Source organism: Gymnoscopelus microlampas (assembly GCF_963454915.1).
Source record: "Gymnoscopelus microlampas genome assembly, chromosome: 22".
Lineage (NCBI taxonomy): Eukaryota > Metazoa > Chordata > Actinopteri > Myctophiformes > Myctophidae > Gymnoscopelus > Gymnoscopelus microlampas.
This window is the reverse complement of record NC_139959.1, coordinates 41,933,676-41,956,917: the sequence shown is the minus strand read 5'-3', so window position 1 is coordinate 41,956,917 and position 23,242 is coordinate 41,933,676. Positions and strand designations below refer to the sequence as shown.

The following is a 23,242-nucleotide window of genomic DNA, read 5'->3' as shown; positions in this document are numbered from 1 at the left end:
AATTATTCTGGCACTTAAATGCCTAATGTATGAACAATTCTAGCAATAAATAATTATTTGTAATTTCTTGATTCCTAGCACTCATAAAATCCCGCCTACTGCATCCGGATGTTCACCACGTCCACATACATGAAAACAAACATAACGTTTCCGTATCCGTTCTGAACCGGAAATGTGGTTATAGGCACATTTCACGTTCTGTAAAGGTTCTGGCCTTCTTTTAAAGCTTTTTGAAACAAATAGCAGCAGTCTTTTGCAGTCGCTTAGGAACAAATAGCAGCATTTATTTTTTCTCAAAACGATTTCATGTTTTTTGTAACATTTAGGACGTAAACAATCATATTGAGGGGCAGTTGTGCAGCAAAAACGTCATTACCAGTGTTGCCAGATTTTGTGAGAGAAACAAGCAACCACTGGTCTAGGAAAACAAGCCCAAAAGAAGCAACTATGGGCCACATGACTCATGAGCACTTCAAACATATACGTCAGCTGCTTGAAAATAGTAGATCTACAAGCTCACAACGTGTCGTGATGCGACGCGTTGTGAGCTTGTAGATCTGCTATTTTCAAATTCATTTTTTGGGGAAATTATAATAAGCATACCTGGCAACACTGGTATGCATATGTGCGTCTATGCCTCCCATGATGCATTGCATTGTTTTTCAACTACATCGCGGTAAGTGAAGTCTTGTTACTTTTTCATTTATTTAATAGAAATACATGTTAAATCTGCACCCCCACCACCACTAAATCATAGAACCACAACACAGGGTTGTTGCTAACATGTTAGGGTGTGTACAGTAGCAAGTTGGTTGGTCTGTATAAGTTTAAAACTGTTTTACAGTGGACATATCCCTAAGCTAACAAGCCATAACAAACAAACACAACAACATGAGCTCGGCTATTTGTGTGTGTCCCTCTTCATTTGTGTTTAGTTATGTATTCTATATGCCATGTTTGTTTGCACAACACTAAAGGCAAAACGAAATGTAATCATTGTTTGTGTTTCCCATTCTGAGTGTACAAATGGATGTTTTATTATGAATAGAATACAAAAGGATCCTATTGAGCCATAGTGCTTTCTTGTGGTTTAAGGGTTTGGCCATTTTTCATATACCCTGTGCTAAGTTTGTTTATAAACAAGCTACGTGCTTAACTGAGCTATCCAGTTTAGTAGACCTTGTATTGCGAATTTGTACTTCCATGTACTGTTATGTACTGCCATGTACTGTTCTCATGTCTTACTAAATAAAGTACATCAATCAATCAATCAATCAATCAATCAATAAAGACCAAGAGATCCTGAATATCAGTCCTTATATTGTTTAGTTACAGAACTGTAAGGGTCCATTTGGTGGCCACTGGAATATTTGATCTTAAGTATTATGCATTTATATCTTCATTTCCCTCCCCCCTTTACAGGTTTCTTTCTTTGTCATTCATCACCTTGTTCCAGTGAGTACCAACAACTTAAAACACAATAACACAACCACACATCTTTAACTCACAGCAAATACATGACAGAAATTGGAATAATGTGTGTTCAGTGTTGGACAAACTAAACAAATGTAGCACTCTATTCTACTAAGTTATTCTTTATTAAAGCTCTCTTACAAAATAAGTAGCTACACTTCTATTTGACTCTGAGTGATTGAATGAAACACAGAAATGTAAATGCTACAAATGGATGCACGTGGATAATTCTCTATGAATACCAACTGTACTCAACTCATTTGGTGTGCTGTTGAAGATGTATTGATGTAGCTTTTGTCAACCTGGTGAAGAAAATAGATAGAAACTTGAAAGCTACATCATTCTGAAAATAGTTGTAAAGGTTTTGAATGCCAGACTCTCACTTACATATGTTTTTAATTAAAACATTTGAGTACTTTATCCACCACTGGTTCTACACACCCTGCTTTCAAGTTTAGTCCCATTGTCATACAAAGTGTTTTGTTTTGTGCAGCCATTGTTCTGCAACCTGTTAAGTACTGGGAGCTGATGGTACTGTAGGTGTTGCACGCTATATGAGCAAATCAAATAACAGCATTTATTTTAATTTTATTTATTATTATTTTCTAATCAAACTGATCCCAATCCTGTTTTTTGTTTTGATCCAGATTTGAGTAGGTTTTCCTGATCTCATCAGATATCAGAGTGCTCCCAATCCTGTTTTTTGGTTTTGAACTACCCAAAATCCAATCTAGATAGGGATTAAAAGTTTTTAACTTAATGAGAATTAACACTTTACCCAATTTTATTGTAGGGTTTTATCTTAAATAGCTGATCTAAAAGCTCACAACACATTGCTGTGCAACATGTTGTGAGCTTGACGATCTGCTATTTCTGAATAGCAAATTAATATAATTTGGGGTCCTTGACATTAAACATTTACGGTGCCACAGCCAGAAGAGTGTATTTGGTTCCTTCTGTACATTCTTACAATTATTATGAATAAATACATTGTGTAAAATTCTGGTTATTTTCTTTGTCTCAACAGTTCCAAAAATGACACGACCGAAGAAAAAGACATGTCCCAAATGCCAAGCCAATATGGAGGCCAGGAGGATGTCCTGTGGGACATGTTATTCTCTCCAATCAAAACCAGCAGTGGCTGCCAAAGTACTCAAGTATGGCCCAGAGTGGGCCAAAAGAATTGTTAAAGACAAGAATGTGTCTCGCCAAGTGGACAATATGTGCAGTAAGTAAAACTATACGTAGATCCTTCTAAAAAACATGTAAAAGTTGTAAGAAAATATATATTTTTACCTTGATGATTATTATATCAATACAGCTCATGAATAAATCTCAAAATATTAGAATATTACATAAGACCAATCATATAAACAATTTATAATATAGAAATATCAACCATCTTCAAGGTATGTTAATTTATGGACTCAATACAGTATTTTTAGGTTGGCTCAGACAGGGTGCCTTTTTTCCATGTGAATAATCGCATCCTGTGTGCAGTGGCCTTTATAGTGTCCCCCCCCCCAGCTGTCAGCTTATTACATGGTCTTAGCTAGGTAGGTAGGTACTTTATTCTTCCCCGAGGGGAAAGGCAGCTCTCATAGAGACATCAATAAAAACACATTAGATGAAACAAAAAAAAATGAATAATAAATAAATATGCATCTAAGCATCGTCAACCTACAATATTAAGAAGACAGACCAAACACTACTCAAGAGTCCGATGGCTTGCATCCCACATCCCCCATCCTAATCAGCCTGATCAAGCCAACCAGATGAGGACTTGTACAGTCTTATTGCTGCAGGCAGAAAATATCTCCTATAGCGCTCCTTCTTGCAACTTGGGACTGACTGTTACATGTAACAGTCTGTTGCTGAAGGAGCTTTTCTGCCCTGCCACAGTAGTAGGGAAGGAGAGGGATTGTCCATGATGGCCACAGTATCCAAAGTGGTACCGAGGACAGAACCAGCTTGATTCAGCCTCCTGCTGTCGCCTTCCTTGATACTACCCCTCCAACATACCGCCGCATACAGTACTGCGCTGGCCACTACTGATTGATAGAACATGTTCAGCAGAGTCCTACACACCAAAGGAGCTGAGCCACCTCAGGAAGTAAATCTGCCCCCCGCCCTTCTTGTATAGGACATCTGTGTTCCCAGTACAGTCAAGTTTATTGTCCAATTGCATGCCCAGATGCTCTGGACTACCTCCACATCTCCCTCGATGGAAATGGGAGACAATGGGGGAGCCACCATCTTCCTAAAATGCACCACCATCTGCTTTATTTGGCAATTTTAGTAACAGGTGGTTCTGTTTGCACCACCTGACAAAGCTGTTCACCAGTCCTCTGTACTCCATCTCTTAACCTCTACTGACACATGCCACAATAGCTGAATCATATTCTGCATATTTCTGCAAAGGACAAGTTGCTGGACTTATATACTTGGCTGTCCTGTATATTGCTATTCTGTGTTAAATGTTTGTTTTTATGTGAATATAAATGAATGTGTTAGTGTCATCCACATTGGCTTTTAAATGTTTTTATTTTATTTGTTTTTGTGAGCTTGCAGATCTGGTATTTTCTGCATCCAAGTATGTCATATGTTGTAGTATAAATGAGGCTTTTAAGAGTTTCAGAAATGAATGACTTAGACGTGTTCCCAGAGAACATATAGGTTATCCCGGTCTGAATGGGTTGTGTACATTCATTGAAATTAGCCAAACTATAATTATTGTCAGCGAAGATTTGTAGTGTAGAGTGGCAACAGGAGGGGGCCTAGTATAGAGCACTTTGGAATCAACTAAGTATAGGTTTTAAGTGGTTAGGCACTTAAACCCTATATACTTTGTTGACTGGAGTCCCCCATGGATTTGTACTTGTTCCCTTTACACCCAATCACTACAGCATCACTAAAGACACATAGATTTGGCTAATTTGCCCAATTTTTGTCCACAGCTAGGCGTTTATCTTGTGCTGCTTGTTGTGACTCTGGCATAGTTGTACAACTTAACAGCATTACCCCACATTGTCATTGTTTTATAGTAAGACATTATGATGTCACGTGAAGGCTTGACCAATCATGGAGACACCTAGCCTGGGATCCAGCCTGATTCGCTACGTTCGGCGGACTTTTTTCTCTCTCTCCGCTTATCAGTCTGGAATGCCTCCTATCTCCAAGGGAGGCGGGACATGACAAACGTTTCGAGTCGTGCCGTGGCTTCTGATTGGTCTGTGGTGCGGGGCGGGACAAAAAAAACAGTGGGATCGTTGTGATTCGTCATTCGTTTGAACAACATCCAATCAGCAACGACGTTGCCTAACGTAACATATGTAGTTCCAGTGTAGTTCTGCAAAACGAGTCAATGGGGTGCGTTCCAGACTGAGAAGCGAAGAGAGAAAAAAAAGTCCGCCGAACGTAGCGAAGCAGGCTGGATACCAGGCTAGGAGACACCACCCTTTTCCCCTCTGATGGGCTATGGGCATAAACAGCCCCTCTCTGATTGGCTATGGGCATAAACACAGATGCATAGAGATTCAGAAAATGTATAGATAGATGTAAAATACTGCTGACATTTACAAAGCATCATGGCTTAATGAACTTGTCTTTTCATCCTTCAAGTTTACAAGAAATGTTCCCAGATGAAAAGGTCCCAGGTCTACCCATATAAGGAGATAACAGGGAGAAGGACAAATGAGGTAAAAAAATATAGAACCCTATCTGTCTGTGTGTGTCTCTCTCTCTCTCTCTCTACACACACACACACACACACACACACACACACACACACACACACACACACACACACAGGCTACATACACACACATAGGGGACATTTCTGTTTGGTCGATTATTGCTCTATTGTAACAAAGGTTCTTGGCAATAACTGTTATACCGTTGGGACGCATGTTTATTTACTATTTAAATGGTTCCCCATTTGTAGTGAAGATGCAATTATGGGATGAGCATTTATGGGTTGTGGCCACTAAAAATGTGACAAATCAGTCAGGGGGTCAGGGTTCCTACAAGGGTTTATTAAAACAACCCACTGTTCCAGTAAGTTAACTTCACGTCACCAGGCTTTCTGCTTTTCAATAGTGTGAGGAACTGTGAGGTCATTTTACTGCTCAGTGCTCAGATCCTGTTCAGACTACTTTAACCAGTAATTTGCACAAACCAGTTCTACACAAAGAGAGGCCGTTTCTGTACCCGCTCTAGACTCCAAAAAGTCCTGATGCTATCGCACATCACAATGGTTTGATGTGCAGATGGCGATTTAATAGACATCGTCCAAGGCTAATAGTCTCACAGTGTATAGATAAAGGAAGCAGGGAGAGTATTGGAGCAAAGGTCTGACCTGCCCAGGAATCAACCTGGGGACTCAGTGTCAGGCGGTAGTATTTCCCATAACCACTTGGCTGTCGGCCCCACAGAACCATGTTAATTTGTATATTTGTCTTAAGGCTGATCATGACTGAGACAAGCAAAGGTACTAAAAATAATGGTATACCTTACCCAGTGATTTCTTATACTGTGTGTGTGTGTGTGTGTGTGTGTGTGTGTGTGTGTGTGTGTGTGTGTGTGTGTGTGTGTGTGTGTGTGTGTGTGTGTGTGTGTGTGTGTGTGTGTGTGTGTGTGTGTTTTTTTAGGGCAACAAAGAAGTGTTGGTGCATTGGGCGCCTTGTCCTGCATGGTAAGACATTTTTGATATTATTCAATTGACACTATTTGCCCTACCAGAGGCAGTTGTTTCTGGTTGATCCCACAATTCTTTCTTCCCTCTCAAATTTGCCTTACTATTTAGGAAGGTTACACCTCATCTGTGTGGTGTTGCAGACCTGCCGATGGCCCACATTTTCACATCAAAGTACGCTGGTACAACGTGTCCAGTTAAAGTAGGCAAAATGAAAAGCTGACGACCTAACTTCCAGGTGCTTTTATCTCTCTCCCTCACTCTCTGCTGTGTGCAGCTGTGTGCTGTTCAGCGTAGAGCTTAAGATCTCAGCCCGAGGCCGACGGGTCTGCGCGGCGAGGGCTGGGCCGGGCCCAATTGGTCACGTATTTGTCGGGCATTGGGTTGGGTCACTTTTTGCCAGATCTGAAAGGTATGGCCTACACGAGCCTTTGTCACCATTTTGTCCATACATGGTATGTCTGGTTGTGGTTATGTTTCTTCTGCATGAATAAATAGGCACAGACTACATGGTATGTCTGGTTGTGGTTAGGTTTCTTTGTCGGGTTGTGGTTAGGTTTCATCTGCATGAATAAATAGGCACAGACTACTCATGACATCACTATTATGTTACAAGTATAAATACAGATGGTATATATAAAACGTAAGACAAATATTTCAATTAGACCTTCAATGTCAAATATCCTGAAATATCGATCAATTACATTTTATTATCCATAAATTAGGGTTCCCCCTATCAGTATATCGAACAAAGTTCGATTCATTTAGCAAACCTTGCCGATGGAGTCCATTAAGAGGAAGAGGAAAAGAGAGATAGAACAGGGTACCTCCTTGACTGATGTTGATGTTGATTTGGTCTACCTCCCTAACGTCAAGGAAAAGCACCTTGATTTCTCTGAGATGAAAGGCGAAAGACGGAAAGACGAAAGTGAGGGAGACTTCACTTTCGTCTTGAGGGAGACTTTCGTCTCCCTCACTAACGAAAAGCACCTTATGTGAAGTCCGGCTTAGGTCTGGCAGAACCAGGTCTCCTGGTCTTGTTTTTATCAGGCAGGCAAGCGCAGCGCGGTATCATGATGTCTCTGTGACTATGTAAGCTGCGCTCATAACTGTGGCTGTGAGTTATGAGCTACTTGATACAGTTGAGCATGTGTGACTGTGTGTGCTGTGGCGCAACAGTTGAGCGTGTGTGTATGTGGCGGTGGCCGCTGTGGCGTCTGCATGCATGCAGTGCCCAAGTGGAGCGGAGGACATTGTTGAAACCATCCACGGTCACTTTTGTATATCCTAATAATATTATAGACGTGTGAACTTTGTAGCTATAATAGCCTGTACACCTGTTGCCTGATTTAGCGGCGGCCGTCAGCCGTATTCTCCAGCGAGGCTCCGATGTTTATTGTTCCTTAATTAGGACGGTGCTTGCTACAAGCTGGGTTTTTGTTTATATATAAAGACAGTTGGAAAAGGGTAGAATGACTCTGTTCTTCGAATCACCAATATGTAATGACAAAAATATAAGGCTGCATGCAACAATTATACTTCTTTAGAATGTCAGGCTTCGGGCTGTGTTGGGCTCCAATTGTCAATTATGTATCGTTTCTGTCGGGCTGGGTTGGGCTGGGCTCACATATTTAGGCCCGATTAAAGCTCTAGCTCAGCGTATGGGCTTGATTGGCAGCTGCAGTCCACCGGCCTCAGCAGTTGAATTGGAAGCTTCTGTGTAATTTGCTTGTACAGCTTGAATGTACAGGAAGGTTACAAAATTCACATTGTTGGATTCTAGTAATTAATGACTGTTAGTCGACTAATGTTGTTAATGACTTCTCTTTCAGACTTCAGATATGGACTGTCTGTCACCAGTACTAGAGTAAATTGTTTTATGAGGAACTAATCTAAATTCACATCAGTCAAAATCAAAATAATGAAATTACCAGAAGTGGAATGTTGGCCGCTATGCTTCTTGTCTTATCTTTTTTACATGTAGGCATTAGGCAATAGACATACATGTGCATTAGGGCTGCATGATACTGATGCAAACACTTTTTCCCCTCGACACCAAATCTCGTCACCAAAAATTGATAATCTACAAACTCACGTCACGTCTCAGTGCGAGGCATTGTGAGGTTGTAGATCTTCTCTTAGAATGTTTCAGGTGGTTAATATAAAAATAAAAGGTGTCCCAGTGCCCCTTTTGAAGACCCATGGGATAAATGAATTTCTCTAAATAATGTATTTATACTTTACAGTGACAAAATCTGGGAAGACACATGGGAACCAGCCAAGAAGTTTCCAGAGGACAGGGCCAACCAGTAACCTCACGCCTAAAGGGTACGGTCCGATGAAAGTATGGCTGCCAGCTGATAACCCTCCCCGTATCCGCCTTCGTCTCACCCGATTGGACAGAGGTGGAAAACCAGCATCTACGCCATACTTTGAAACCACTACATCTCAGAGGACAATATTGTACTTTTACTTTGTGTTAATATTTATTTTGGAGATTTTGTTTATTATTAGAAAACATACATTAACCACTTCAGCCTTATTTCGGCCATTTGAAAATAGTCGATCTACAAGCTCACAATGGGTTGCGATGCGACACATTGTGATCTGTCTTGTAGATCTGCTATTTTCATATTACATTTGGAAACTTGAAATGGGACATTCTGCAAGATGAGCACTTTTAGTTTTGGAATACTTTGGAATACATGCCAATGCTTTTGCACTATTACTCAAGTCACATTTAACAGAGTATATTTCTACATTGCTGTATTGATTCTTTTACTTAAGTGAAACGTGAGTTCTTCCACTGCCTATTTTGTTCTGTGCAATATGTTTTCTTTGTTTCTTTCTTTGGTGTCATTAAAAGCCTTTTGCACTTTGAATGTTGTTTCTTCCAAGATGTCAATCTATACCAATCAACAGTGATATTAACTGTCTTTTGTCAATGAATGAATGTATCCTAGATATACTGGATATGAGCCAGATACTGTATGTAGGCAATACAGTGTCAGCTGCAGATAGACTATACAACTGTATGGACAGTTGTTTATTCAGACTCATTATCCAAGAAAACATATGTTTTACAAAATGAAATGAAGGTGATGCAAGGAGATACACACTTTTGATAATACATCATTTGCCAACCATGGAAACAATGAGAATTTAAAGCCATACACCCAATAACTTAATGGTTCAGACAATGATGATAGTTATCTATAAGAGGCTATGCATCATATGCCACTCATCTAGACTGTGGCAAAACAAAGCATCATGAAGCTGGAGTTTGGAAGCGCTTGTTTGGAAAATCCTCCTAACTCCTCACTCCTACTGACTCCTCATACCCTCTTTTGTGTGTAGACTGCTAGCCATGCATGAAAATCAATGTTATTTCTATATTCCTGAGGGGTTAACGTGTAGACAATAAACTGAATGGGATCCAGGATTTGAAGCCTGGAGAAGAGGAAGATGCCTCAACAAGTGTTACAGAGAATGACCTGTTTGACAGATTTGTTTTGCATCATAGCCCACAAACAAACAAGGAACAGACTGAGAGGTGTTCGGACCTTTTTGATAAAAGGTAAAATGATTGTCATTTTAAAGCCCAAACCACACCAATGATTTGCGATGCAACTCCTTGCAACTAAACAGTTTTATGGACATGTCACACCAATGCAACTCCTTGGAACTGCCATTGGGGATAATGGTTGCGAGCAGTTGCAAGTAGTTGCATGAAACCGTTTGGTTGCAAGGAGTTGCATCATGCTAGCCAGGGGAATGAGGCTTAGGCTTAGGTAACCCTAACCTAACCCTAAACTACGTATCAGCTCCAACATGTAGTTTTCCTAATTGTAATGGATGACTATGTAAGTAAGGCACACATCAATATCTCAAACACATTTGGTTACTAAATAATTCCTGAAACATCTGTTTGACTGATTTTATCTAGGATGGCTCTGAAATGGTCTGAGAATGTATGACTGTTAGACTCATAGCTTGGAAGGAGATGGACATTAAACTTTGTCATAGGTCAACAGCAAATCCATAATTTGAAAGGCCTTGCCCTACATAGAAACATATTTCATTGTAAATATTATGGGTTGTTCCTGCTCATCACAGGTGCCCTTTGAACATTGTTCAAAGGGCAATAGACGATCTACAAGATCACAACGGGTTGCCGATGCTACTCATTTGAGCTTGTGTGAATCGGTTATTTCAGGCACAGTCCTATGTGTTATTATGGATCCCATCAACGTTATAGGATAGACCCGCCTCACCTGTGTCTTGATTGGCTCCTTGGCAGGCCTAGTTGTACTGAGGTTAGGGTTATGGTAAGGTTTAGGCATAGTCTTACTGAGGTTAAGGGTTAAGGTGCAGGTCAAGGGTATGCTTGTGACATCATTGTACCTGGAAGTTATGCATGAACGTCTATTGAGTGGCAAAATACAGCGTCAGTAGGAGTTTCCCAATGAGCTCTTCCAAACTCCAATGCTTCATGATGCTTTATGTTTTGGCACTCAGTGTAGATGAGTGGCATATGATGCCTACCCTTTATTACTTTTTTAAAAATTATTTGTTTTTGGGCTTTTATGCCTTTATTGATAGGACAGTATAGGCTGACAGGAAATGGGGAGAGACATGGGGGGCGACACACAGCAAAGGCCGCCAGGATCGGGACTCCAACCCGCGACACGCTGCCAGGCATCAGAGCCTATGTGGTATGCACCTGGACCGCTAAGCCAGCACGCACCCCATACCCTCTATTACTTTATTAGTCTATTACACTATTACACTACTACACTATTACACTATTACACTAACCTTGGTGTCATGTTTGACACAGAGCTGTATTTTGACATTCCCAGGCCCCATGTGGCCAGCTTTCTGATACTCATTACTTTCATATACACCCACCTTGGTAACACTTGCTATGCATAATGTCTTATAACAGGGGTCTTCAACGTTTTCATCCCAAGGACCCCCTAGCTGAGAGAGAGATGAAGCAGGGACCTCCATACATTGCATACAATTGTGTTGCAGATTAAACGTTTTCATAGATTTCATAGATAGCTTCATTGACTATCATCAGTGCTGTGTAAATTAATATTTTTGGTTCATTTCATACATTTAACCACTTAAACATTCAATACTTGGTACTTGATTTGCTTCTTTTGCCCTCGACACCAAACCACTTTGCCGAAAATAGCCGATCTACAAGCTCACAACGCCTTGCAGCGTGAGGCGTTGTGAGCATGTAGATCTGCTATTTTCAGCTAATGTTCATAAGAATAGAGATGCTAGGGTTCAGGTTATTAATGTAAAAAAAAAAGATCCTATCACAAAGATTTGCCGGACCCCCTGGAGTAACTCTGAGGACACACTAGGGGTCCCGGGCCCCTTTATAAGACCCCTGTCTTATAAGCATAGTTATAATGCATTATAATCTGCTTATGAGTGCTACTATACTATTACACTGTACTATTACAGATTCATGGAATGTATTGTTGTAGTATATTCCCACTGCCAGCTAAAGCCAGTAATCACCTTTAAATGTAATATTTTGGCATCATGTGGTAATAGGCTGGTCTACAATGATTCACATAAAATATGTTTATTGTGCTCCAGAAATGTCCCAACTCTCCACCTTGAATGTCCACACATTTTGTCCTTCAGCTAGTGGGAATGAAAGCATGACTTGCGGTTTTGTATGAACAAAAATGTTCTGTGAACAAAATGCTTCATAAGAACATTCAACGGACATTTACTGAAAAATGTATTACTTGCATAGAATACAAACAATACACGAAGGCATTTCCTGGTGTTCTATAAGTAGCTTTAACTATCTTTTAATCAGAATCAGTGTTATTGGCACATTACATCAGTTACATCATTACGTCAGTTGCCCAGAGGCAGCACAGTCAGCCAGCAGTTACAAGATGACAGATACACAACAAGGACTGTCAGATACAGCAATAGAGATGAATACATTCCAGAAGGACCAATATAAGGAGGAGGCAATGGAATAACAAGGAAGGTTTAACTGCCTTTTATTAAGGTGCAGAGAACTATATATCAGACAGCATTTCCGTGTGAATCACACCTTCATATGGTCCAGAAGTACCATCAATAATAAACAGTATACAATATATACAAACATGTACCCTGCAAAACACAGATCACATTCGCACAATGGAAAAGAAGCCCCTGGGCCTTTTTATTTTATTTTTTTGTCATTACATTAGCATAAACGTACTGTACTGCCTGTACTGTTAAAAGTATTAACAGGAAAAGGGACCACTTCACCCATTCATACAAACATACAAACACTTCAGAAGCATTTCACCTGCCCCCGCTACTGTTCTCACAAAGACACAAAGGGACCCGCACACAGAACACATTCAAATGCATACTTCCCATTTTCTCAAATTCTAAGCCTGTGCACTAAAAAGGTCTGGCACAGACATTATCCTCTCAAACATCAAATGCGTAAATGTATGAAGCAGTCAGGATGTAACCATGTCCATTATGGTCATATAGTGGCCTACCTGCAGCACACACTGTGCAATCGACATACGTTTGTACTATAGCACAAAACACTGGTCAGTGGTCAGCATGCAAGCTGATGTAACAAGTTTTGGTGAACGGTTACGGAAAGCAAAAAAACGTTGTCATCCTGTACAACCAACCATCCAAAATATATTTTGGGTATATGGAATGTGTTCCAGGGCCACAAGAAAACTACACATTTGGCCCACAGGACTCCAGTTCTATAGACGGGTTTCATGTTTGTAAACATTGAGAGGATATGACCGCGCAGAGGAGGGGGTAAGCCTATGGGTGCGTTTGGAAATTACGCACCGGAGCACACTCGCCTATTAGTTTGTATTGGCCAGTGCACTCACTGCCGCTCAGGGCTGTATTTTCGAACGCGCCTTTCCCCCAGGCATGCGCAGATTGCGCATTCTGCTCTGTGATGACGTCGCGCGGAAATCCGTCTATATCACTGGTTTAGATGGATGTTTACTATGATATCATGCTCTTGAAATATATATCTTATTTCAGGGGTTGACACTAAGGTGTCAGAGGCATTTGCCTGTCGGGCAAGGACAGGTCATGTTCTACTTTCCCAAAGGTCATTATGGAATGATACGTAACATTTTGATTACCGTTCATTTTTTACTTTCTGGGGCTGTGCGATAACAAATGTCATACCTCAATCTTTAAGCAAAATACATACATAGCTATGACTATGGGTTCACACTTGCCATTTTATATTTTTAAGTGTAGCAACAGTGAGAACAGCACATTATAGGCAAACAGTGCTCTTATTTTACATTCCACAGACCAGAAGAAAGAGTGCTCTGGCCATGTTCAGGTGTTTAGGCAGATATTGTGATGATTCCGTTGGCGTCCGCTCTCAAACAGCGGAGAGGGGACGTGCTCTCTGCATCCTCATACGTTCTTCATAAATGGTTGGATTGTGTTCCTTGCTGAGGGCCAGAGTCAATGGCCTCCTCTCTCCTTCTCCTACCCCATGCTCCATCTGACACAACACAGCCCTGCTGTCCCCAGTCGGGCAACCTGAAAGCAAACTCCACCTGACAGAAAGTTTTATTTACCTGCCAGGGGCAGTTTAGTAGTCCGCAAAGGGGAACAATCCACACAAATCGTGGTAATCCAACATTGGGAAAGTAGTCCATCAAAGTGGTCCAGTGTGGCTGTAAAAAAAGGCCTGTAGGTAGGAGTGGTTGAGAGAGAGCGAGATAGACATGACCAGAGGAGAGCCAAATGAAATGGTCTGCAATGGTTGCCTATTCCAATTCGTCCTCAGACATGTCTGAGTCACTGTCATCATCATCAGCATCATCTGTGTTGTCCAAAAAGGTGACGTTCTCTGCATCAGTTCATCAACTTGCATGTAATGTTCCCATGCCAGCATCATCCCTTTTCGGTTTTCCCACTGCTTACGGAGGATTATGCACTGCAGTCCTTTCAGACCCTCGAAACTTAGTTTCCACGGTGAGCCTTGGGGTAGAACACAAGACAAAACCTGTGTTAGTAACAGTCATCAGTGGTATGTATTATATTCATGAAATATTGTAACACTTGCTATGCATCCCATGCCTATAATGTGTTATAAACATACTTATACAGTTGTAAGTATAGCACTCATGAATAATGCCTTATAACAATAACAATAACACATTAGAGATTTGTATAATGACGTATAAGGCCATGTAAAATTAATTGGAGTAAGCTTCTAAAACTATAGTTACAGTTATAAGCAATCATAACTGCAATCATAAACCATTGTATGATGACACTTCCTAAGAATCCCATCTTAATTCTCATAGTAGTAATGCTTTATAATCACGCTTATAATGCATTATAATATTTGTTAAAATCCATTATACTGTCATAACTGTCTATGCAAGATCATAGAGACCTATAATACTTGACCTTAAGTCACCTTATAAGGGCCGATGCGTACTCCACTTTTAGAGCAGAGTTAAAATCGGTTTGGCTCTGTCCAAACAACGTCATTCAGAGGTTCGAAGGGTGCTGCCGAGATGTTGTGACACCCGAAACGAACCGATTTAAACTCGGCTCTAAAAGTGGAATATGCATCAGCCCCAAGTCATCATGTAATGCTATTTGTGTTATGATAACTGTTAAAATGCATTAAGATTATTTTGTGGGTGTTTATTATTATAATTATACAGTGTTATACGCAGATTAGAATATATTAGAAGTATGTTTATAATGAATTATAGACATGGAATGCATAGCAGTTGTTACAAAAATAATTTATTGCAAATACATACTCATTGGCCCAGAAGAAAAACTGCACGACAGCTCCTTCAGGTCATGGTCATACGCTGAAAGACTTTTCCAGTGATGTTCCATCTCAGTCACCAGGATTTTCTTCTCCTCTGTGAGTCGCCTTCCTGCCATGATGACGTCATAACGCCCGTCTCTTTGTTCTGAGATCGACAGAATCTGGAATGCATTTATGACAAAGATTCACAGGGAAAATGAGCAGTGTTAGCCACTTAGACACTTGTAAACACACCACTCAAAGTTGCCTCTCCCAAACTCAACAAGCAAGTGTGTATATTATGTGGAATTATGGGTCAGATTTGTTGGAAGCAGTCAACAGACTAGTGTACATACCACTGTGATGAAGCTGCCATGGCCATGCTGTATCAACAGATATGATGGTTTCCATGCTCAGGTGTTCTGCGCTAGGAACCAACCTGTTGTACTGTTCTACAACAGAAGCTAGGATCTCCTTCTCCTTCCTCATCTGTCGAAGGATCCTGGCACGAGCTTTTGTTCCGTCAGTGTCTTTATGCAGACGCTGAGACCTCCTTTTGAGCCCAAGCACCAGCATCTCTATCCTATTGGCCAAGGCATCAGGCTCATCAGCAGTAGTTGTTGGTGCTGCAGAAGAGAGGAAATAGGTGGGTACAAAACCACAGTATAAGACACAAGGATTAGGAACCCAATGTCAGTGAACTCCAGGTAACGTGACCATATCACCCCCATCTTAGCTGTCTTCACTGGTTACCCGTTCGATTTTAAGTTTTGACTTATAACTTTTAAAGCTGTGAGCAAATAATATGTGCATTAACAATAATCAATTCCTCACCTTCTGCCCACTCCTTCACCCAATCCTCCAACTGGCTCTCTGACACTGCTAATTCCACCTTTAGGGATTCCAGGTTCTGCTGTTGGCTTTGAAGACCTTTAACGGCCTACAATGACAAAGAATCAAAGACAAGAAAACAAATGTTGTCTCATACACGTAAAATACTGCCACATGTAATATTAAAAATCTTAAAGAACATCACTGATATCATTACCTTCTGATATTGGCGAGACAGCGATGTGGCTCAAACTGTACAACTTCCCACTGAAAGTAGCTCTTCTGGAAGGCATCTGTTGAGATCTTCCCTGTCTATTTCAAAATAAGGATATCAACAGTTTATAATGGGCAGGCAATAAATAAGAAACAAATTCAATGCACATGACAAAAAGAAAAAATATATACTGTTGGCTAACTAAATTAAATACTCACACGGCCAAAGTGAACAGTTCGCTGATCAAGCATTCTTAAAAATGCCTGGCAGGACAGTCCTGGTGCAGCCATCTTCATTTTCTCAAATGAGAAAAATATATCTGTGGCATAAACTGTTGCGAAATTAAGTGTAGCAGGCCAGCAGTTACTGCAAATGAGATCGTCCACTCCAGCAGTCCAAGTGGCTTGGCATGACTCGCAACTCAGGTCAGGCATGCTGAGATCATATCGCCCTAGAAAATCAAAGACACGCACACTGTAATGTAAAACCTAGCATGGCATAAATTAGTCAATAGGCATACGTTTGATTTCATAAATACACCTATGACAAGCCTTGTGGGTAAGTAAAAATACCAAGTAAAAATATATTTTTAAGATGCTTTAAAAAAAAAAAAAAATCCTTACCATCCATTGTGATCACAGCAACAGCCTTTCCTGGGTTGACCCTCAATGCCTCCGATGCACAACCACAGATATTTGCAGGTATCCGCACAGGTACAAAGCACTCTGAAAAAGATCATTTGTGTCCAATAGGAAATAGAACATTACGATTGCTGGAACCACTTGAAGAGACTGAAAGAAGAGTGAGAAAGGTTAAAAAGGTTCCATGACCGTAAGACAGGACAAAAAAATGCATTGTTTAGTGGTCAAAGTAATGAGATTAATGAGTCAGAGAGGATATGATATGGTGTACTCACAAACAAGAACTTACCACAACGGCAATGAGCCTCATCTACAATGCAGGTGGTTGGAGGCAAAGGCTGGAAGAACCCTGCATTCATGGCATCCCTGTTGTGCATCACGTTTCTAGTGTCTGTGTGCGTTTTGATGTCACATTCGGCACACAGGAATGGCCGTGGTTCACAGCCATGACAGCAGACAGCAGCTGGACTGATGGCACACTGTTGGCACATGTGTGTGCCTACATGTGCCCTCGCTGCAACGCGGTTAATCAGCCAGGGTCTCTCTGCCCGCCATCTCTCTAAAAGAGAGTGGTTCCGCGTACTCCAGTCGGAGGAAGCCTGGAGAGGAGCTGGGGTTGGTGCTTCCTCGATGTCAGCCGATGCAACGCTCAGGGAGTGCTGGAGCTCTTGTATGAAACGCTCTGTTAAGATAGTATGGGATATTGAAAAACAACATTAGGTTATGTTTTACATTTACAATATAAAAAGTATAATAATGGCTGTGAAAAGGTTAGTTGCACATTTATTCTGGTAAATGTGCAATACAAACATATAATTAACATTCAAACTCATTGACAGATTATTAGAATATATCATGAACATATTGCTTTGCACTAATGAAATACACACCAACGGCATTTGGAGCAAAGGAGACCTCAGCATTAGTGTCAGGAAAATCGTTGGGAGGAACAGGTTTCTGACCACAACCACCTGGATGAGCCTTCCGACTTGGACCAGCTACAACAGGAAAAAAAAAACACTGTCATCAACATTTACTCTCTCCTCAACATTTACTCACTGGCCTGGCATGTGCACTTAAGCCTTTCCAAATTGTCTAGAATGCCGCAGCATGATTGGTCTTCAACCAGCCAAAAATGGCACGTCGCTCTGGATTAAGAGCATCTGCTAAATGCATGAATTGTAAAAACTATAACTAACTATATAACTACACTATCCTATTTGCTGTAACACTAGTGTCAGCCTGGTTATTATCATGAGGACTATTAGACTTTTCCCAAACCATAACGTGGACAGTTCAGTCGCCTATGAATATGCAATCAAATAGGAATGATTGATGTAGGTTGATTTAAAAAAATGTCTAGCTGTCCATTGGCAAGGCACTCAGGACATCTTTTTTAAAGGAAGCCTTATCAAGTTAAATGTTGTTATATCCACAGTGATTTTCAATGTTTATTACATTCACACACATCAACACAGACGGCAAAGCAAGGCACCAATCTGCTCATCAGGAGCAGTTAGGGGTTCAGTGTCTTGCCCAAAGTCAAGTGGACACTTCACATGCTCTGAAAATGTATGCGATCCACACATATGACCACTGAACATGGCAGCTGAGATAGGCTGCCGGGTTTAGTGGTCAGATGGGTGGATCGCAAAAGCTTTTGAAATTTTAAAGTGGATTTTATAATCGGCCTCAGGTCTAAATGAGTTAATGGTATAACAATACTGACCCTGATTTCTGGTTGATCCTGGCAGGGATGACATTTCTATTGCTGTCTCTCTTTTTCCACCTTACGGTTGGTCCAGGTGCCTTTGCCTTCTTCGCTGGAGTTGGTGGTGCTCTCCATTGTGACTCTGGAGGAATCAAGGCATTTAGACTTCTGGCCACAGCTGCCGCTTTTGCGGCATTTAAACTCCTTTCAAGTTCCGTAACCATGGCTTTTGGATCACTCATGGTGACGGGTAACAACAAATAACAGACAAAGACAATGATAAGACAAACAAGGGTAAACACACACACACACACACACACACACACACACACACACACACACACTAAGAGAAAGGTGTGGGGGGGGGGGGGGGGGCGAGAGAGAGAGAGAGAGAGAGAGAGTGCGAGAGAGAGAGAGAGTGGCTCTTAAAAGTGCCTTTTGGGTTGTTTGTTTGTTTGTTTGTTTGTTTAGGAGAGTTTGGTTGGAAGGATCTGTAAGAGAAAGCAACATATTCAGAATTACAATGAACAAAAGGAGAAACAGCCCTAAACGTTTTCAGGCCAAGGACCCCCTAGCTGAGAGAGAGATGAAGCAGGGACCCCCTCTATATTGTATAAAATTGTGTTTCAGATTAAACTTTTTTGGTTTACTTTGTCTGCTTTTTCCCCCTCTATACATATAGCCTCTTTGCCAAAAAATAGCCGATCTACAAGCTCTCAAGCGCGAGGCGTTGAGAGCTTGTAGATCTGCTATTTTCGGCTAATGTTCCCCTCAGAAAAGGAATTATAGGGTTCAAGTGGTTAATGTAAAAAAAAATCCTATCACACAAAGATTTGGCGGACCCCCCTATAGTAGCTCTAAGGACCCCCTGTTGAAGACCCCTGGAATAGACCCTTATAGACCATATCCACACAGCGGCCATATTGCCAATGAAATGCCACCCCAGTTGCCACAGCAACGCAATGTTAAATTCCAAAATGGCCGCCGTGTGAATATGGACTATGGCAGTGGTTCTGGTTCTGGCTTTTCATGTGAAGCGCCCCAAATTAATATGTAACATATCAGTTTTAAGAAATAGATCCATAAGCTCACAACACGTCACATCGCAATGCTTTGTGAGCTTTTTGATCAGCTACTTTCGAATATCCAAACAACAACAACATTAACATCATAATACATTTAAATTAAGTGATTAAATAGTTCCTGTTTTAAAAAAATCTTTATTTAACTCCTGGTACCAGCTTTATAGTTGAATCCTCTGCCCCCCGCCCCCACCCATCTTCTCTTATTCAACTGACCTTTATCCCAACATGTTTTGCATTGCACCTCTGTATGGTATATATAATATGACTGTTCAATTGAGTACAATGGACCAAAATGTAAACAAGCCCCTGGGGCTTATTGTGTTCATATTTTAGCATAACATTTGACTGTACTACTAGTACTGATTGATTAATTGATTTAATACTTTATTAGCAGTACAGGACAGTAAAGTTCTATAGGATTTAAACCACAAGAAAGCACTATGGCTCAATAGGATCCTTTTGTATTCTATTCATAATAAAACATCCATTTGTACACTCAGAATGGGAAACACAAACAATGATTACATTTCGTTTTGCCTTTAGTGTTGTGCAAACAAACATGGCATATAGAATACATAACTAAACACAAATGAAGAGGGACACACACAAATAGCCGAGCTCATGTTGTTGTGTTTGTTTGTTATGGCTTGTTAGCTTAGGGATATGTCCACTGTAAAACAGTTTTAAACTTATACAGACCAACCAACTTGCTACTGTACACACCCTAACATGTTAGCAACAACCCTGTGTTGTGGTTCTATGATTTAGTGGTGGTGGGGGTGCAGATTTAACATGTATTTCTATTAAATAAATGAAAAAGTAACAAGACTTCACTTACCGCGATGTAGTTGAAAAACAATGCAATGCATCATGGGAGGCATAGACGCACATATGCATACCAGTGTTGCCAGGTATGCTTATTATAATTTCCCCAAAAAATGAATTTGAAAATAGCAGATCTACAAGCTCACAACGCGTCGCATCACGACACGTTGTGAGCTTGTAGATCTACTATTTTCAAGCAGCTGACGTATATGTTTGAAGTGCTCATGAGTCATGTGGCCCATAGTTGCTTCTTTTGGGCTTGTTTTCCTAGACCAGTGGTTGCTTGTTTCTCTCACAGAATCTGGCAACACTGGTAATGACGTTTTTGCTGCACAACTGCCCCTCAATATGATTGTTTACGTCCTAAATGTTACAAAAAACATGAAATCGTTTTGAGAAAAAATAAATGCTGCTATTTGTTCCTAAGCGACTGCAAAAGACTGCTGCTATTTGTTTCAAAAAGCTTTAAAAGAAGGCCAGAACCTTTACAGAACGTGAAATGTGCCTATAACCACATTTCCGGTTCAGAACGGATACGGAAACGTTATGTTTGTTTTCATGTATGTGGACGTGGTGAACATCCGGATGCAGTAGGCGGGATTTTATGAGTGCTAGGAATCAAGAAATTACAAATAATTATTTATTGCTAGAATTGTTCATACATTAGGCATTTAAGTGCCAGAATAATTGATTAGTGGACAAGCAGATCATTTATATAGATCTATTAGATTAAAATAAATAGTTTTGATCGGATCTTTACTACTGTCAATCAAGTCATACGGAAGTAATCTGACGTGACGTCACGGGTATACAAAAGTTAAATAAAAGTGTCGTTCTCAACAAATACTCATCGAAAAATGACCAAACTAGTATGTAAATACTCAGAATATTTACAGGTTTTTGTGGGTGGTGGCGTGTGGTCTGGTGCATTTCAAACAAGCTTCTTAGCGCACGTTTTGAAATGCCAATGCATTATCAATGGCCCGCCTGTGACGGCGCAATGTGTCGTCTTTGGACCTCAATGAATGTCTATGAGTGACCGTGGAAGGCACATAATTACGTCGCTGGCGTCCAGCGACGGCATTCGGCTCCGTCGCGGGGTTCTGACAAAAAGGCAACCGGCTACGTTTTCGGAGTGAGACCGTGTTGGTTTTATCATTGCTATAATTTGGCAAAAATACAATAAAATCAGCATGATGAGGTTTACATTTTGCTTTTAAACGTTTCTTTTAACCCATTGAGACCTGAAGCCGATTCTACATGTCTCCTAAATCCCAACAGTTTTCTGAAAAACGTTTCTATCAGTGGTGCTCAATCTTTTTCATGTCAAGGACCCCCAAAATGATATGTATTTGGCTGCGGACAACCATCAAAATATTTTGTTCCAGGGACCCCCAGAAGCAAAGATTTGAGTTAAAAATGTTCGCTTTAAAAAATATATATATTCAAAGATTTGAACACATTTTCACGATTTTTCAAAAATAGCAGATCTACAAGCTCATAGGCTCATAGCACTCGGTGCCGCGCTATGAGCTTGTATATCTGCTATTTTTGAATAGCCAAAGTGTAAAATAATGCTTTTTAACTCAAATCTAAAAATGACAGTTCCAGGTCTTAATGGGTTAAAATCACAACATTTCATATGGAGACAGTTCATAGATGTGTGTTGATGGCATTGTATCGGTGTGATAACATTTACATTTAAAAAAAGAAAATAAATCCACTAATTCAACTCCTTTTTTGCTAAAGGTCAGTTGTGTTTGGTTTGGTTGTGTTTGTGTGTGGTTTTAATGTGGTGTGAAGCAGTAATATCACAGAGATTTGTGATATATTGCTTTCAAATCCCCTGGAAAGTCTTTTCTTCTGCCTTTGAATCAATGTCACTTAGCTTCTCATATATCAAGTTTCATTATGTGTTTTTTTTTTCTCTTTCTTATATGGTTGACTGCTTGGTTAACTCTGTTTCCACAGCACCTAAAAATACATGAGGCTAACAAGGTGAGTCTCTCTCTCTCTCTCTCTCTCTCTCTCTCTCTCTCTCTCTCTCTCTCTCTCTCTCTCTCTCTCTCTCTCTCTCTCTCTCTCTCTCTCTCTCTCTCTCTCTCTCTCTCTCTCTCTCTCTCTCTCTCTCTCTCTCTCTCTCTCTCTCTCTCTCTCTCTCTCTCTCTCTCTCTCTCTCTCTCTCTCTCTCTCTCTCTCTCTCTCTCTCTCTCTCTCTCTCTACAACCTTAATATTGATGCATAATATTATTGAAGATATTGCTTGAACTTAACCAGATGCCAAATCCAAATTGCAATGCTTTAATGTATATTTAATTTCATATCTGTGTTATAGACATTACAGCAGAGGCAGAATAATACCTGTACCAGTGAAGTACAATTTTGAGGTATTTTTTACTTAAGTGGAGTATTGCCAATGTTCAGTACTTTTACTTCTACTCCACTACATCTCATCTACAGGAAAATATTGTACTTCTACTCCACTACAATTATTTGACAACTTTAGTTGCTAGTATACTTTGCAGGTATAAAGGATTACATTATAAAACATACATTAAACACTATAGCCCTATTTTATACATAGCCTATTTGAAAATAGCAGATCTACAAGCTCACAACGCGTCGCATCGCGACGCGTTGTGAGCTTGTGGATGGGCTATTTTCAAACGTTTTGGTACTTTTACTTTTGAAGTATATGTTGATGCCAATACTTTTGTACTTTTACTCAAGTAACATTTTGAACACAGGCCGTATTTCTACATTGCGGTATTGCTACTAAAGTAAAAAATGTGAGTACTTTTTCCACCACTAGCTGCAAACACACATTAGTGTAGGTAGTTAAAGCTTTAAAGAGCTTGGAAGAAAAAACTCAGCATCTGTGGAACATTAAGGTCACAGCGATTTGAGACTAATGTAGAATTAAATATAGACTAATGAGTTGTCTTGAGTTCTAG

The 23,242-nt window shown here is 40.4% G+C and overlaps 2 protein-coding genes across 2 annotated transcripts; one reads left to right on the top strand and one right to left on the bottom strand.

Annotated features, from left to right (window-relative positions):
• The first annotated feature begins 669 nt into the window (after positions 1-669).
• On the top strand, positions 670-9,048 carry LOC311039220 (uncharacterized protein). The gene is made up of 6 exons (XM_084048892.1): positions 670-676; positions 1,423-1,455; positions 2,501-2,701; positions 5,095-5,171; positions 6,123-6,166; positions 8,413-9,048. The coding sequence occupies exons 3-6, from the start codon at positions 2,509-2,511 to the stop codon at positions 8,477-8,479; spliced, it is 381 nt and encodes a 126-aa protein (XP_083905018.1). The 5' UTR covers positions 670-676; positions 1,423-1,455; positions 2,501-2,508; the 3' UTR covers positions 8,480-9,048.
• A 4,492-nt stretch (positions 9,049-13,540) lies between these two features.
• LOC311038523 (uncharacterized protein) lies at positions 13,541-18,675 on the bottom strand. The gene is made up of 10 exons (XM_084048097.1): positions 18,397-18,675; positions 17,558-17,665; positions 16,957-17,349; positions 16,650-16,751; positions 16,245-16,477; positions 16,030-16,124; positions 15,816-15,921; positions 15,338-15,607; positions 14,989-15,163; positions 13,541-14,188 (listed from the first exon to the last, which is right to left on the bottom strand). Exons 1-7 carry the CDS (start codon positions 18,428-18,430, stop codon positions 15,876-15,878), a joined length of 1,011 nt encoding a protein of 336 aa, XP_083904223.1. The 5' UTR covers positions 18,431-18,675; the 3' UTR covers positions 13,541-14,188; positions 14,989-15,163; positions 15,338-15,607; positions 15,816-15,875.
• Positions 18,676-23,242: the final 4,567 nt, after the last annotated feature.

What these genes read in the sequence shown, in the direction of transcription:
- LOC311038523 (XM_084048097.1), bottom strand. Translation starts at nt 18,430, where the DNA reads ATGTCATCCCTGCCAGGATCAACCAGAAATCAGG. An exon ending in AGGATCAACCAGAAATCAGG is followed by an intron (nt 17,666 to 18,396) that starts GTCAGTATTGTT and finishes TTCCTGTTGTAG; the next exon opens with CTGGTCCAAGTCGGAAGGCT. An exon ending in TGAGGCTCATTGCCGTTGTG is followed by an intron (nt 16,752 to 16,956) that starts GTAAGTTCTTGT and finishes GATCTTTTTCAG; the next exon opens with AGTGCTTTGTACCTGTGCGG.
- LOC311039220 (XM_084048892.1), top strand. Translation starts at nt 2,509, where the DNA reads ATGACACGACCGAAGAAAAAGACATGTCCCAAATGCCAAGCCAATATG. An exon ending in CAGGGAGAAGGACAAATGAG is followed by an intron (nt 5,172 to 6,122) that starts GTAAAAAAATAT and finishes GTGTTTTTTTAG; the next exon opens with GGCAACAAAGAAGTGTTGGT. An exon ending in TGGGCGCCTTGTCCTGCATG is followed by an intron (nt 6,167 to 8,412) that starts GTAAGACATTTT and finishes TATACTTTACAG; the next exon opens with TGACAAAATCTGGGAAGACA.